The following is a 16,644-nucleotide window of genomic DNA, read 5'->3' as shown; positions in this document are numbered from 1 at the left end:
TAGTGCATCTTCTTCTGCATCCAGGAGTCACTTCACAGAGACATGAAGGATTTGCTTCCATGTTCACACCTTTTTATATTTGATACCATACTGTACCATACCATACCAGCTTTGAAGATAGTAAATTCCAGCATAACACTCCAGTATATTTTCCCTAGTTTAATAATTTGCACTACTTTTGCAGAGAGCTAAATTTCTATATCCCAGGAAATTGTAAGGCTTTTCACTGGTTGATTCTGAGACTGTTTGCTGAGAAAGAATGGGAAATGCCTAAGGGTTTTAATTCCATGCCTTCAATCAGAAAAAATGTTTCACTATCCTTGAGCCATAATTCATAGTAGTGGGTTTTTAACTCAGTGTGAACTGCTGCAGTGAGAGTGATATTAAATATTAAGCTTCCTCTGGTGATACATACTAAGATGAATTTCTAATGTCTCCAGTGTCACAGGCTCCTGCTCTGATTATGGCTCAATTGCTCATACAGGTCTCCATGTACATGGTTACCTATATCAGAATGGAGATTTTGTTGCAACATGAGTGACACAACCTGTCCAAAAATTGTATCCAAAAAAAGTAAATGCAGAGATCAGACTGTGAAATGCAAATCTCATGGGTTTTTTCCTGTTCATTTTAGTGTTGAAATGGGAGAAGAAACATTTTCCTGAAATAGTTTTGTTCTGTTTGGAACAGATCCAAAAAAGTTGTTTACCAGGCTGTATCTGATGAGAAAGAAAAGTTTAGGAAATGCATACTTTTATGGGAAATATATTTTGATGGAAAGCTTCTAATAAACTCCTCTTATAAATGTTTTTTATAATTATAACCTAATATATATATATAAGCCCCCTCTCTTTTAGTGTGATGAATTCATAAGTGCCATCTGAATGAAAGTTAGCCCTCCTGTTTTGGGCTTCAGAGTTCACGTATTATGGTACATAGAGACGGCCATTTCTTTAAACAAGCCTCTATACTGTGACTGTGTGACTGTAGGAAACCAGGGAATCTTTCTTCATTCATGCCTTCCTTAGCACTCTTGAGAGTAGCATTTCTTCTGTTTAACTTTGGAGTCTTTAGAAGTTTAACTGGCATCCATTTTTGAACTAGTCATCTCTTCTCCCTTTATAATCAGTGACAAGAATTAGACATTTGTTGTTCTGCTCACCTTAATATAAACATCTAACTTGCACTGAATGAAAAATCACTCCTGTGTGCCTATTCTATTGCTCTGCAAATATGATAAGATGACTTCTACTGTTGGTGTTATTTTTCACTGGGTGTTCAATTCACATCTCCAGCTTCTGGTTGGTAGTTGCTTAGCAAAGGGATTTAATTTCTTTCCTCCACCTGCGTTCCATGTTTTATTATATAGGGAACTATCACCATCATACCAAGTCAGCCAGAGAGAAACTCTAAACTATACTTACAAGCTTTTTGCACATGATCTGCAACAGACAAAAGAAGAAAAGGAAATTGGCAGCCATTTGAATGACTAACTATTTACAGTGTCTTTTGAAAAAGGGCCTTGGTTTTCCTTGAAGTGAGGCTACAGTGAATATGCTACCATTAATTTCAGAGCTACAGTTTAGAATGGTGAAGGCAGAAGGAGGAGTTCCCATTGTGTTTTAAGTGTTTTAAGTCCTTGAGTGTTTTAGCCCTGTTAAAAAGTAAAAATCTTCAGAGAATTATAAATTTTTGAGCATATTTAATTTCATCCCATGTGTGAATGTAGAAGTTTTCAAGTCTGCTAGAATTACCCCATTTAATTATCTAACTAGCAGCCTCCTGCTGGGACTGCACTGAAATGAGTATCTCCTGAGATCTGTGCTTACAGATGTTTTTCATAATAATATGGTCTATGGTTGAGAACCTTTTTACTGGCTGCAGTGCTAGTAGGACCTCATTCTGGTCTGGTATCTTTGTGAGGCAAAAAATAGTTTAGAAAGAGCAAAGTGTTACTTCTGTTCCTGTAGGAGAAGCTTCTCAGCTAATCAGGGGAGAGAATGGCCATTTATTAAGTTTAATGGATTTCTCATATTATTTTTTTCATAGGTTTCCAGTAATACACAGCCTATTTGAGAGTTAGATCATAATAATGTAGGATGACTATATTTCACATTTTCTTTTATGCAGGGTAGTCCTGGTTTGCCAGGAGATATCGGTCCAAAGGGTGATCTTGGACCTCCAGGAGTTCCAGGTGCTCCAGGTGAGGAGAAAACTTAACATACTCCTGAAAAGTATGCAAAAATGTCTCTTTCATATCCTTCCTCTCTCAAAAGAAATGCCCAAAGAATGTTGACTCTATGTTAATAATTACTGAACAGGACACTAAAAGCTGTGTCTAAAAACCTACAAAAGCATTGAGATTTTTCTTAAGATTTTTTTGTCTCTTGCCTATTCTTCATTGCAAATATTAAATGTGCACTTCCTTTAAAAGATGGATGTAAAATCGATAGTTAGATGCTACCAGTCAAGAATCTTTGAGATTTTCTTGAGAATTAGTAAATTTTATAGCTATATGGGAGGAAGTGAGCTCTGTATGTCTCTCTTGTTGAATATGTTCCTGCTAGTGTCACCATCATGTACATGAAAACACCAGGTGTATAAAAAATACAGTTATTAATAGAAAAAAACGTAATGCTTTTAAACTAGAGAATGATATTATTAAAGTAAGAGAACTTTGAGGAGAAGTAATAAGAAGAGAATAAGAGATCATGGGGTCATACGTGATTATTCCACACATATCCTTCTAAATCAAAAAATTACTGAATTTTCATGTAAATATTTCCTTTGACTTCAGGTCCAAAAGGAACTCCTGGCTTCCCAGGCCTTAAGGGTGAGCGAGGTGACCAAGGTCTTCCTGGATCTAAAGGTATAATGAAGACTTGTGCTTTTTTTCCCCAGATTTTTTTGGTAAAATGGCTATTTTTGATTAATTTGTTGTTATTTGTGGCTATAATGCCATCACTCTTTTATTCTGTGTAAAAACTCATAATATGAAACCAGGTATCATGTATCAGCCTCTGAATGGTCAGATTAGAATCGCGGGATGGTTTGGTTTGAAGGGATCTTAAAAATCATCTAGTTTCAACCTGTCTGCCATGGGCAGGCACATCTTTCACTAGACCAGGTTGCTCAGGGCCCCATCCAACATGGCTTTGAATGCTTCCAGGGATAGAGCTTCTGTAGCCTCTCTGGGAAACCTCTTTTCCAGTGCCTCACCACCCTCACAGTAAAAATTGTCCTCCTTAAGTCCAATCTAAATTTACACTCTTGCTGTAAACACTTCTTTCTTTCACACTGTTGCCCCTTGTCCTGTCACTCCAGACCCTGCTAAAAAATCTCTCTCAGTCTTTCTTGTAAACCCCTTTTATATACTGGAAGGCCACAGTAAGGTCTTCCCTGGGCCTTCTATTCTCCAGGCTGAACAAGCCCAACTCTCTCAACCTGTCTTCATAGAAGATCTCTGCCACCCCTCTGATCATTTTCATGGCCCTGCTCTGGACCTGCTCTAACAGGTACATGCCCTTCTTGTACAGGGGACCCAGAGCTGCATATAATATTCCAGGTGGGCTCTTATGAGAAGAGAGCAGAGGAGGAGCATTACTGGCCACACTTCTTTTCATGTAGCCTTGTATTGGCTTTCTGGGCTGCAAGCAGACATTGCTGACTCATCCTGTTTTTCATCTGCTTGTGTTTCCCAAGTCCTTCTCTGCAGGGCTGCTTGCAATCCATTCATCCCCCACTCTGAACTGATATTGTGGATTGCTCTGGCCCATGTGTAAGACCTTGCACTTGGCCTTGGACTTGTTGAACTTCATGAGGTTCCCATTGGCCCACTTGTCACGCATGGCAGGGTGCCTCTGGATGGCATCCCTTCCATTCAGCATACTGACTACACTACTCAGCTTGGGGCGATTTGCAAACTTGCTGAGACAACTCCATGCAGCCTAAGGTCTGGACAACTATTTCAGTCCATGAGAAGTCTGTTTGGCTGGAGATACCAGCACAGATAGGCTTCCGTTTGGGAAGCTTTGCAGTTTCATTCACATGTAAAGTCTAGGACCTGTTAATATCTTGTGACTGTCTGTGAGAGGTTCCAGTCTCTGAGTGGATAAATGGCAATACAAGGTAACATTTTTTTTGCCCTTTTCTTTTTTTTTTTGTGCAATACTAAATACGTGCTGTTTTTCTTGGTTGATTTCCACAGGTTTACAAGGCCCACCAGGCCCACCAGGTCCTTTTCAGCTTGTTAAAGGGGATCCTGGATTACCTGGACCTGTAGGACCAGTTGGTCTCAAGGGATTCCCAGGACTTCCAGGTCCCAAAGGACAACAAGGTAAGAGTTTCTAATTTTCCAGTAGAAACACATTTTTTGTAATGTAAAATATTCCAAAGGTAGGCTAGATACTGCAAGATTTTTGGTATGATATTGTCCAATTTTTGTAAGCCGCTTAAATTGTGTCAGTGTTAAAGAAGCTCCTTTTTGAAGCTCATCCAAAACAGATGCCTTCCTGGTGATTTTTTTGTAGGCTCTCTGCAGGCATCACATCAGTATGTGAAATCAGCAGTAGGCAGAAGGACTTGCAACACTCTCCTTATCCTTTCCACAAAATGTATTTGTTAGGGTGTCTTCTGTCATTAGTCTTGAATCCAAACTTAATTACTGTGTGTCTCTGGGAGAAGAAAGCATCAGGAAAAACACTTGATCCTGGAATGAAAAGTGCTTCCTGAGGAAGCTTGTTCCGTGGTGCTGGATTTCTTCTTTTAGTCGCGATATTGCAATTTTTATAAAGAGTAGGTGAACTGCAAAAATAAAACACACTAGCAAGTAAGAGAAAGGAGCAAGTGGTAGGAAAAATGAAATACTAGCACAAGGACACATCCTTCAGAATGATGGAACATGGAGAATGGGAGCTCAGGAGTGTTAAGATTCTAAGGGAAAGCTTTTTTTCCTAAATTACTTATGTTGAGTTGATAGGGAATTACAGTGGAGAATAATTCATATCTTCTTCCTTGTTAATATAGTAGATATGAAAGGTTTCTCTTGAAGGTGGGATGCAACTCTGCAATTGCTGTCTGTTATGAAATAGCTGTGAAACAGTCTCAGGGATTGAACACAGCATGGGTTTGTTTGTGCAGAATCCATTGCTCTATTGCTAGTAGTCAATTCAGTACATCAACACTATATTTCTTTTTGGGTGATCAGGGAAAGGAAAGCTTTGAGTGGGTAAAGCTTCTGATGAGTCACAGAAATGTTGCTATAGTGCTGATGGTATTAACTTCCTTTTCCTGAAGTCAGATTTGCTGAGTTTATGTAGGATTCATAGCATCCCTAAAAACTGATAAAGGGAATACATAAAATATGTCTGAATTGGGAAGAAGCTAAGAGAATACCCATTTTCCCACTGTTCATGACCCTACTTTTTTACGGTCTATTTTTGATTGTCATATGATAAGCAGAGAGAGAAGAGATTCCTTTTCATATTCCTGGCAAATGCTAGTTATTTTAGAAGCACGCTCTCTCCTTACTTCTCCTTTCTCTCTACTATAGAATCACTTTGCCTGCAGTAACCCTCATATGTGCTCTAGGTATGGGACTGTATTCACTGAATCTGCATGAGTTTAATTTATGCTGGGGCATACCTATGCTATGCTGTATTAACACCAAAAAGTCAGAATGAACATGACATAATATCCAGTAATAATTATTGCTTGTTTTTCAACAGGGGTGACAGGACCTTCAGGTGTACCTGGACCACCTGGTAGTCCAGGGTTTGATGGTCAACCTGGGCAGAAAGGAGAAGCTGGTCCTTTTGGTCCCCCAGGTAAGTCCCTGCATTCTTCAAAGACTTGATTCCTTCATGGAAAAATAACATATGGTATTAGGTGTGAATGTATCTAATTTCACTTCTTTAGTTATGTAGGGAGAGTACTGCTCTCTGCAGAAATAAAATGAGCCTCTCTGTATTGTAGGGCCCAGAGGATTTCCTGGTCCACCTGGCCCTGATGGCTTGCCCGGGGCTATGGGCCCACCTGGGGCACCATCTGTGGCTCATGGCTTCCTTGTTACCAGACACAGTCAAACCATTGAAGAACCATCGTGTCCGTTTGGAACAAGGCTGATTTACCACGGCTACTCCTTGCTTTATGTACAAGGCAATGAAAGAGCACATGGCCAAGATCTGGGTAAGCAGAGACCAAATTAGAATTCAGTTAGAATTCATAACAAACCAAATGCTGCTCTCATTTGTAGAACTGCATTAAGCAAATCTGTGTTATTGCTCTGGCTCAGACCTAGGCATCCCAGAACAGGAAGATGTTGCTATACCACAGTGAATACAACACCTAGTTACTGAGATGGCTCATGGGGTCTGGACAGTCAGATGGAACTGGGTTTGCTCAGCATTAACAGATATTTATGGGGGGGCCTTTATTGCAGTCTACAGCTGTCTAGAGGAAGGATGTGGACTATGGAGTCCCTTCTCAGAGGGTCTCAGTGACAGAAGTAGCAATGGACCACAAGTATGAGACACATTTTAGTGAAACATAATTAAAAGCTCTTTTATCATGCTAATAGTCAACCATTGGAACAGAGAGATGGTTGAATATCTTGTCTTTAGAGATCCTCAAAACTCAACTAAATCTGGACCCAAGAAACCAGATCTAACTGGCAGGGCAGTAGGATAGATGATTTCTAGAGGTCTATTCCAAGCTAATGTATTCTGTAATTTTACAGGCAAGACTAGGCTACTCCTTTCCTTGTCCTGTTCATTCCTCATGAAGCTAAGAGAATTCACTTCCTCTGAGAAAACTGGGCCATCCACAGCAAGTGTTCTCTGCCTTTTTTAGCTGCTTCTGGAAATAATTGTTAGGCAGTTGGCAGTGGTTTAACAAAACTGTTAAGAAATAACCTTTCACTTGACATTTCAGGCACAGCAGGAAGCTGTCTTCGTAAATTTAGTACCATGCCTTTCTTATTCTGCAATATCAACAACGTCTGTAATTTTGCATCAAGGAACGACTACTCCTACTGGCTGTCTACTCCTGAGCCCATGCCAATGAATATGGCTCCTATCACTGGTGACAATATCAGACCATTCATCAGCAGGTATGGTTTCAGTTCTGCTGTATTTATAAAGTGAAAAAACCTGTGGAAAAAGTGCAGGGTACTTTATTTTTCTGGACAAGGTTTTTAATCTGTATATTTTTATTTCCTGCCTTTCAATTTAAATTTTGAATTCTTTTGATGAAATGTTTCAAAGTGTGCATGTTTTGTGTTTAGACTTTGATCAAAAATAAATCCATTTTGGGGGAAACCCAAACAAATAGAATAGCCTATTTTGAGTATAATTGAAACGAAAAGATTTACTTTGAAATGTTGTCTTGCAAAAGCTGTGATGTACTTTGAAGGAGAAAAAGATTTGCATTTTTTCACAATTCTTGTCCAAAACACTTCTGGTTTTTGACTAGCCATAGCTAGAAGCTTTTTAGGGCTCAGTTTCCTTTTGTTTGAAAATGGTAGCATTTTTATCATACAGTAGACTGTCAGGCTTCTTCCATTGTTTTAGACATTCTGCTTGAATATAGCCATTATTGTCTGAATTAAAGGAAACAATTGCAAAATCAATCATCTAATTTTTTTAATAATTCCAGATTTGCAGCTAGCATAAGGAATGGTGCTTATATCAGTGCATCAGTGCATCAATGCATCATGTTGAACTTTTGGTCCATTTGAAAATTTAAGACCACTAGAAAACCTCTTCTGGCATAATATGTCCAGTGTTGAAGGCAGAGTTGTGAGCAAAAGTGTGGCAAACTGCCCCACCATTAGATATGAATCTGACAAGGGAATCTTTGACTTACAGTTTAAGTGATAAATCATTAGACTATCATTAGATTATAATAATAGATAATCATTAGATAATCATTAGATTATCATTAGATTATACTGTCCTTTCTGTCATTGCTTCTAATCTGTATCAGCTCTTGTTGGTCCCTCTTCCAGCCATGTTTAATGAATGGGAGTGGGGATTGCTGGTAATGATTTCTCAAGTGCATCCAAGAGAAAAGACAATCCAAATCAGCAGTAGGTTGTATTCTGGATATCCTGGATGTTTGAAAAGCTATATGGCTCTACTGCAAAATATTTGATGTTTATTTTGCATAGTGGAATCCATCTTATATCTGCAGTTGTACTCTGTATTCTTACTTTTGGTTTAGTACCAAAGAAGTTGGCACATTTTGAAAATGAATGGGCAGATTGAGGACAAGATTCTCAGGAGAGACTATAGCTTTTGTTGGTCTTAAATTTTTGGTTGTTCGTTGCATGTGAATGGAAGGGGCTTGACTTTCAGAAAAAATTCAAATTGCCAACCTCTGAAATTCATATTCCTTTTATGCCATCCCATATCATGCACCCAAAATAGCCTTTAACAGTCACGTTTGAAACTCTTGCTGAAGGAGGTACTAACCAACCCTTTGCCTTATCTTATGCCTACGGATTAGCTTTTGCACCATAAAAACGCGTAAGTGTGTACATGTATGTACATGTGTGTGTGTGTGCATGTATGCTTATGTGTTTTTCTCCTTTTAGTCATAGCAACAAGTGAAATGGTTGTAATATTCATTTTAGAAAACTAGCAAAGAATCTGGAAGACTCTTCTTTCAATTTATTTTATTAGTTGCTGCTTTTAAATCAACAGTTTTTCCTGTCCAAATGTAGGAAATGTGTAGAAGTGTCACTTGATGCCTTGAATCATAGGACTTCTTTTCCTGTAACGCCTTCTACTGAAATACCAGAAATCTCTTGAAGCAAAGCAAACCTCCAAGAATAGAGGCAACTTTACATTCCTTCTTTTAACTTACTCTTTCATTGATGTGTTTCTTAAAATAACTCTTGCCTCTGCACTAAAGATGAAGGCAGTAGGTATGAAAGCAGTCTTCACAAGGCAGAAATAGAAGGCTTTCATTCTGAATGCCATTGCTTCTCTGCATTTTCCAGAATCCAACTTAATCCATTTTGCACTTCATTCTTTTCCCTGCTCTGATAACAGGAATCAGACTGTTTAGTTTTGAATAATTTCCATAATTGCTAACTGCATCAGCCAGTTGAAGAGTTGTACAAGAAAAAACTGATTATATCTACACAATTCCTTATTACTAGCCCCCGTATTAAAATTCCAGCCCAGCTCATGGGTTTTTTTATGACTCTATGAAGGCGTGATTGGTCATTGGATTATTCAGTAACCTAGCAGTTCAGAGACATGAGGAATTTATCTAAAGTAAAAGACCTGGTGCTGCATGCCTTTCTGGAGAATTGCTTTGAAGTTTATTGTGCAAGTTACTTTGCTGGAAATCTCTTACTGGAGAAACAGACCACAAATGTAAATAAAAAACACTTTCAAGGAAAATGCATGGGAAAGGATCTGCATTAGATTAGATTAGCAGTGATTGCCTTTGTAAGACATTTACCAGAGATGGCTTTTTCTCTGGAAGTCAGAGCTAAGTTTAGGATGACGAATTGCTGTTACTTGTTTCTGATCACAGTAGACCACTTTTAAGTGATACTTGCTGAGATACAGTGTTTGGATATTTGCCCCCATGTTCATGACATTGAGCGCTTTTAGAAACTTCAGTACAAACAGGACTAGAAAAAGAAAAATACATGTAAATATTCAGATAAGAGGTCTGTTGTTCTTTTCTCATTGGAAAGCTTAATAGGAATCAGACTTAATAGTTGAACTCTCTCTTGGTAAGGGAGAAATTAGAAGTTTACAAAACAAATTAGAAATTAACAAAAAAGAAAAAAGCACCAGTTGGCTGTTTTTCTAAATGAAACATTGTGATTTTCCTTTGGTTTTGAATGTGACAACTTTTTCTATTTCAAGATTTCATAAAGAAAGTAGCTTCTGAATAAAGAACTATTAATCCTTAAGTGCACACAGCTCATTCATGTCTTGGTCCTTGTAGATGCTCTGTGTGTGAAGCTCCTGCTATGGTAATAGCTGTTCACAGTCAAACAATTCAAATACCACCGTGTCCAGAAGGCTGGAGTTCACTTTGGATAGGTTACTCCTTTGTTATGGTAAGTGCACTGAGACATACTCTGAGCTGAGGAAAGCATTTGTTTCAGGGTTTTGATCTTTGGAAATTTAGTATCTGACTCTGTCCCTTCAGGTTTTAGGAGGGCACCTTTTGTAGTGACTCCATCCTTTGTAGTGACTTCAGAAAGAATCTGATCATTTTCCCAGGCAAGGCTTGGGCATGGTCTGAGACACAGCTGGATCCAGAGCTGTTAGCACTTGGCAGTGGGAGAGAGGCCACTGTGATGTGGGATGGGAATGGAGTTAGCTATACAGATAAAAACCATACCAGACCTTATGCCTCCTGGGCCAAGAGCTAGCCCTGGCATGTTGCTTACATAGAGATAACTTGAGTCCTGCTGCCTCTCCTTGTTGCGGTGTTGCATTCTTTTCCCCCGGCCCTGCGCAGCTCCAGAGAGCCTGGAATGGTGCTGCTTCTCAGCAGGAGCCGGGGCCGCTGCTTTCTTCCGGGTGCTTCTGCGTTCCGCGCACCGGGGTGGGCTGGCTGTGTTCTGCTGCTGGGCGTGAGGGATGAGGCAAAGAGGGAAGGAATTGTCCACTCTGTCTGCGTGGTCGGCTGGAGGGCTTTATTGTTGCGTGGAGCTGCGACGGAGAAGCGCTGCTGCTCCCCAGCGACGCGTGGGCAAAATGGCCCCGAACAAAGGAAGGAATGGGGTTTTATAGGGGGCGGGCCAAGGGAGGCGAAAGCCCCCCTCGCCCAATGGGGGCAGGCTACGAGGGAGTGACGTGGACTGGGGTAACCAACGGGGACACGACAGGGGCAGACACGGGGCTCCGGGGTGAACGGGGTTGCGGGGATGGGGTAACCGACAGGGAGGTTTCAGGAAGGAACGGGGGGTGGTTACTGGAGCGACGAGGGAAGCTCCAATGGTAATTGACCTGGAGCAGACCACCGCAGGGGGAACAGGGGTGTACAAAGGAGTACACGGAACCGGCTAACTAACATATATCAGAACCCCTAATCTAAACCCAACCCCGGGATGCCACACTCCTGAAGGATTTCTGTGCATACTGCTGCCCCTGAAGCTGATATTGCTTATGTGTCATGCTGCTGTTGAGTGAGAGAACCCAATGCCATCTCTGGAGTCTTCAACTCCGCCTTCTTGTTCTTCCTTGAGCTGAGCAACAAAACAGAGCAGATGGACAGAACAGAGGACAGGGAGAGAAGTGTGAAGAAATATTTGTGTGAGAGAGTCCATTGAAGTTGTAGCAGAAGAGATAAAGAGTCCCTCTCTGACCAATGCTTTTGCCTTTTCCTAGCACACCAGTGCTGGTGCGGAGGGCTCTGGCCAGGCCCTGGCATCCCCTGGTTCCTGCCTAGAGGAGTTCCGCAGCGCTCCCTTCATTGAATGCCATGGCCGGGGCACCTGCAATTACTATGCAAATGCTTACAGCTTCTGGCTTGCCACTATAGAAAGGAATGAGATGTTCAGGTAAGTTTGTGATTTATTTATCACTCTTTGAGACTCAGTTGAGCCTTATCACTGAATAAAAGAAGTATTTTTTTTGAATGTAATATGGGTTTGGGTATTGACTGTCCACCAGCACAGTTAATTTATGCAGTTAATTATTTTTGTAACAGAAATAAAAAAAATAAGCAGCTTCCAGGGGAATTAATGAATGTATCATCAGTTAGTGTTTGCAATGTGTCATTTGTACCATGTATTTTGCTTTTCAGAATAATCTAACAATGTTCACAATTCCACTATGTTTCTTTTTGTATTCACCAAGTGGTAACTGGGGTAGGCTGACATACTGATATAAATTAGATTAGAACATAACATTTCCTGTAAATGGACATTAACATATAATACAACTACTTGCAATTTGTACAGGTGTTAAACTAAGTGAGTTGAACAATTTACCTTTCCCTAATGTTAGAGGAAGCATTTTTGAGTAAAATGCAGCTGGTGGTAACAGGCTTTGTTCTGGTCTCCTGCACCTGAGTATTTTTCAACACAGGCTAATTTGCTCTATATGAATGTTACTAATATGTTAGCATATAGGTCAGTTCCCATGTCTGCATAGCTTAACTGGTCAGCAGACGTTCCTCTGGAGTGCAGGTAATCACACTCTTCCACCCCAGTCCTGATTGCTGCTCCTCTTACCTACCCTTCATCTTTTCATGTCTTCTAGATCTGTGAATGCTGCCTTGCCTGTCTCAGAATGAAACAGGTTGTTTAGCCAGTTTTCACTCTTTGTTTATCAGATAGCTATCAATGGAGTAGGTAGAAAAATTGAGCACTGAGACTGAGTGTTGCTGGGGCTGTGATAATCTCATCAACCGGAAAAACTACTACCACAACCACCCCACCACTGGGGTAAACCCTGGAACCCTAGGAAAGAGGGTTGCTGGTCAGAAGAAAATTTAGAGTGAGCACTACAGTTGTTTCCATTCCTCGAGTCTTACCCAGAGACCTCTCAACTTCACACGCTTTTCTGGCCGCAAACTATGCCTCAGATTAATAAAATAATCTCAGATCGGGGACCTGCCCTGCTAACAGAAATCACAAATACTCCTTAATTTCCTGTAAAATCATAATCTTTTTTAATGAAAAGCATTAAATGCAAGCACACCTTTGTCTGAAAATTATTTATTTCTAGTTGCTAGGAGTGATTCCTTATGACAGGTTAGAGACTAAAGACTTTGGTTTTTGTTTCTATATGACATCATGTAATTTCCTTTGCCAGCTTTCAATTTGTCTTTAAAGTCACAAGAGTTAGCAGAAACTCATAAACAGTCAAATTTCAGCTTCTTTGCCCAGTTTTATTTTATTACCCAAATTCTAGATTGTTTTCAAACTGCTGCTTTAACAGACAATGTTCTAGGTTAAGGAAGTGTTACACCTCGTGAAAGAACTGAATTCTTCAGTAAGTGTGTGATGTGTAAAACTAATCTTATGATAGGTTGTGACCAAACTTGGAAGTGATTACACACTGGAGAACTTAGGAACACCTTCTTGATTCAGCAGAGACTGGAAGGGAGACTTGCATTGCAAGCTGGTGTTGTCAGTTATGAACCTGAAAATTGTTAATGGGTCTTTTAATTTTTTTCTTTTCCATAGGAAACCGACTCCCTCAACCTTGAAAGCCGGGGATCTACGCTCAAATGTTAGCCGTTGTCAAGTCTGTATGAGAAGAACATAATGACTTTTGAATTTCAACTAATTTCACACAATATGGTGCTATTTGTTTAACAGCAATGAAGCCTAGACATATATCATATGTACCTCATTGTTGTCCAATATGAAAACAGTAAAGTGCCTTTTAGGAACTTGCATAACTAACACACACTGCTTTACTGGCCCTGTCCTTGCTAAAGAAGAAAAGAGACAACAAAGATAAGCTTCAAATGTTGACATGCCAAATGGCACTTTTGATCAAAATATATGTATTTTTATATAAATGCAATGCACTGATAGAATAAAAAGTCAGCATTTATCCAGAAAAAAAAATGCAAAGGTGCTAGGAGGTATGCAGTTCTGCCTTATACTGTTTGACCCCCCTTTCTCATTCTTGTATTATATATTTAGATTCATTTTTCTTCCCCAGATAAGTTTGTTGCTGTTATCTAAGTGTCTTAAAATCCCAGACTCTTGGGTATGTACTTATTGTTCTTGTACAAAGAAATACTAATGTAAAAAAGTGATTTGGGATTACAGACTGTGGTTAAGCAACATGTAACCATCTTTTCACAACATAGAGTGCCATCCTGTAAACTTTTGCTTCTGTTTGTAGCCTTTAGTGCTGTCAGTATTAATGGGTCTACATTTGGAAGACATTGCCAAATTGGCTTCACAAATAGGCATGTAAGTGTTTCTGCTGTGTTGGTACTATGCAGCTTCTTTGTGCAGTAGAACAAACTTTCCTGTGGAATAAAGAATGATCCAGCAATGATCAAGAAAAAATATATATATAAATATTTTAGTAATTTATATAGATATCAACCATTAGGCAAATCAAGGTCTGAGTTTATAATTTCAAAAAGAAGCTTACAAAATTTTTCTTCTTTTGAGTGTCATGAATTAGGTGTTAAATGCCAAAATATGATGTGAAATGTTCATTTTACATAGCCATTTCAATGCTGAAGTTGCAGAGACTGAACCCAGGTTAATAGCTATTTGTGTTTATAATAGTAAATCCTGCTTTAAGCTTATAGTCTTTATTCTGTATTTAATATTTTTCAGGGTTTTAAACACTACTCACACACTGAATGACTTGATTTTTAAAAGTATAAGGCCTTAATTTTGTTAATATTGTGCCAAAAAAATTCTTCAAAGTGGCCTCAGAAATATTTCTAAAGAATTTCTATGCAATGATACCATTGTTTGAGCACGTCTGTGTCCAAAAATGTTTTATGGACTATTACCATGCAAATACCAAAAGATTTTTGCAAATGCCAAGGCCTTTGTGTAATTTCTTACATGTGTATTTCTTAAAAATTCAAGTTTGTAATAAAACTATTTGTGTAAAAAAAAAAAAACTTGAAGAAAGGAAGAAGTTTTTACTAATTTGTTATTAGCATTCATTTACAGCAATTAATTAAATTTTAATAAGTCACCAATAAATGCACAAGCTTGATGCAATCATAGATGATTTTTGTTTTGCACATCTTGCAGATGTACAAAGCATCTTCTAAAGGGGGAAACAGGGCACTGTACTGACACCTCTGTTGTTATCTTCTAAGAACTGAAACTGATAGATGAAACATGATAAACTTATCACTGAAATTATTTGATATGAACACATTACAAAAATCTGCTAACTTCATCTCAGCTCATGGGAATCAATCAAATGATGCACAATTTTCACTTTTCCTTTGAATTTTTCATGTACAAACAGAACTGAATTATACAGGATAAAAATTAAAATATCTCGTATAACTTTGCTTTTAAGTGGGCAAGGTGAATCTTGGCTCTGGTTGAAGAGGAAATGGGCCATGCTATTGTTTTCCATGGCAAAAGCACATAATTTGCTAAAGTTTCATGTGGTTTTCCAAAATTTGTGAAGACACTGCGGCTGCTGCTGCTGTTTTGAACTTGGCTTTCACTTAAAATCCTTCAGGACATTCTCTGACCAAATAGATGAAGGCTCCTGCATAGAAACTGGCTATTTCATTTAGCAATGATTCTTAACTCTCAATGAAGTTCTGACACTTGATAATCTTATTTATAAGATTATTTATAAGTCCTCATAAAAGTTCTTTTCTACTCTATAAAATAAAACAGTCTGATTATGCCTGAGCAGCCTCATGCAGGGTTTTCCCAAGGACACTTGATATCCAGAAGAAGAGGAGAAGACTATAAGGTGGTATAAGACTATAAGATATCTGGTGGTATCTAGGAAAATTATTCAAAAATTGAGTCTTCACTGACTCAGAGCATCCAAACTGCTGCTCACACTCTACATTTTATCTCCTGGTCAGCTAGGGATTTAATTTGCTATGGTCAAATTGTCTTAGAACTGCCAGACAGTTTGGTTTATAAAGTTCTTCATGTATGTTTAAATCAGCTTGGTGTGTATGAACCCTTGTCTTCTCAATTGGGAGCATTTGGAAACAAGGTCCTTTGAAAATTTTTGAAAACTGCTTGAACTGTAGTTTGATGTCTTCCTTATCTAATAGTAATTATTTATTCCATAACCTCCAGCTCATATAATGACTTAAACCATTCTCATGCTAAAGATGCTATTTCCTCTTAAATCAGTCACTAAACTTTTTGGTGCTTACTGAATATCAGTCAGATCTCCTGTAAATGTGTGAATGCTAGATTTTGATACCCTGGGTGAGGAAGAGCCCATGTGAAACACAGCCTTACTTTCAAAAACCTCTCAAGTACCCCATATTCAGGCATTTATGGCCAGTGTTGTGGCTACAATAAAGTTCATCTTGTGAACAGGCAACTGCTAACTCATCAGTTATTCAAATCATCTTGCAGAAGCTTCAATTTCAGGAGAAAATTTTTGAGTGCAGTACTTGAAGAGTCGCTGTCATGTTCCAAATAAATACATTTCTAAAACAGCAGGTGGTGCCCTTGCTCTCTTTGTGGTAGCACTGAGACGGACAGCTTTATACTAACAAATACCTTGGTCTCTAATCTGCTAACATGACCCTATAGAATATATGACAATTTTCCAATGTCTTCATCTCTACTTTGACACGTTATAGTAACCAGCAATTTTCCTTTTGAAATAGGAATGGATCAGTTTTCAATTAAAAAAAAAATTGATACATACTGCAAAATAATAATATAATATAATTAAGTGGTCCAATATATATTTTGAAGCAAATGATGTCTTAGCCTGTGTGTCTTTTCTGATAAATGTACATTCAGTTTATAAATATATCTCTTATCTGTTTCATAGTGGTAACTTCCTTGATGAAATACTCTTTTTTCTATGTAACAGGACTCCTGAGAACAATATCCCCATACTAGGCTCCCAGAAAAGTGACTGTATTTTCAGACTGAAATTGTATAGCTGAATGACTTTTTGAGAATTCCTTTCCTATTTTCCATGTTTTATAAATCTGTAATAATCTGCA

The 16,644-nt window shown here is 38.7% G+C and overlaps 1 protein-coding gene across 3 annotated transcripts in view; it reads left to right on the top strand.

The window, feature by feature from the left end:
• The window catches only part of COL4A1 (collagen type IV alpha 1 chain), a 119,775-nt gene extending 103,653 nt beyond the window's left edge, over positions 1-16,122 (top strand). For all 3 annotated transcript variants that reach the window (XM_068180141.1, XM_068180139.1, XM_068180140.1), the window contains 9 exons: positions 2,131-2,203; positions 2,798-2,869; positions 4,208-4,336; positions 5,727-5,825; positions 5,974-6,186; positions 6,931-7,108; positions 9,970-10,084; positions 11,364-11,536; positions 13,169-16,122. In XM_068180141.1, the coding sequence (XP_068036242.1) occupies positions 2,131-2,203; positions 2,798-2,869; positions 4,208-4,336; positions 5,727-5,825; positions 5,974-6,186; positions 6,931-7,108; positions 9,970-10,084; positions 11,364-11,536; positions 13,169-13,250 (1,134 nt within the window). In that variant the 3' untranslated portion in view covers positions 13,251-16,122. The remainder of the gene's footprint in view (positions 1-2,130; positions 2,204-2,797; positions 2,870-4,207; positions 4,337-5,726; positions 5,826-5,973; positions 6,187-6,930; positions 7,109-9,969; positions 10,085-11,363; positions 11,537-13,168) is intronic.
• The last annotated feature ends 522 nt before the right edge of the window (positions 16,123-16,644 follow it).

The sequence above is a fragment of the Anomalospiza imberbis genome, chromosome 2 (assembly GCF_031753505.1).
Source record: "Anomalospiza imberbis isolate Cuckoo-Finch-1a 21T00152 chromosome 2, ASM3175350v1, whole genome shotgun sequence".
NCBI classification, from domain to species: domain Eukaryota; kingdom Metazoa; phylum Chordata; class Aves; order Passeriformes; family Viduidae; genus Anomalospiza; species Anomalospiza imberbis.
The sequence above is the reverse complement of the archived record's forward strand: the minus strand, read 5'-3'. Positions and strand labels throughout refer to the sequence as shown.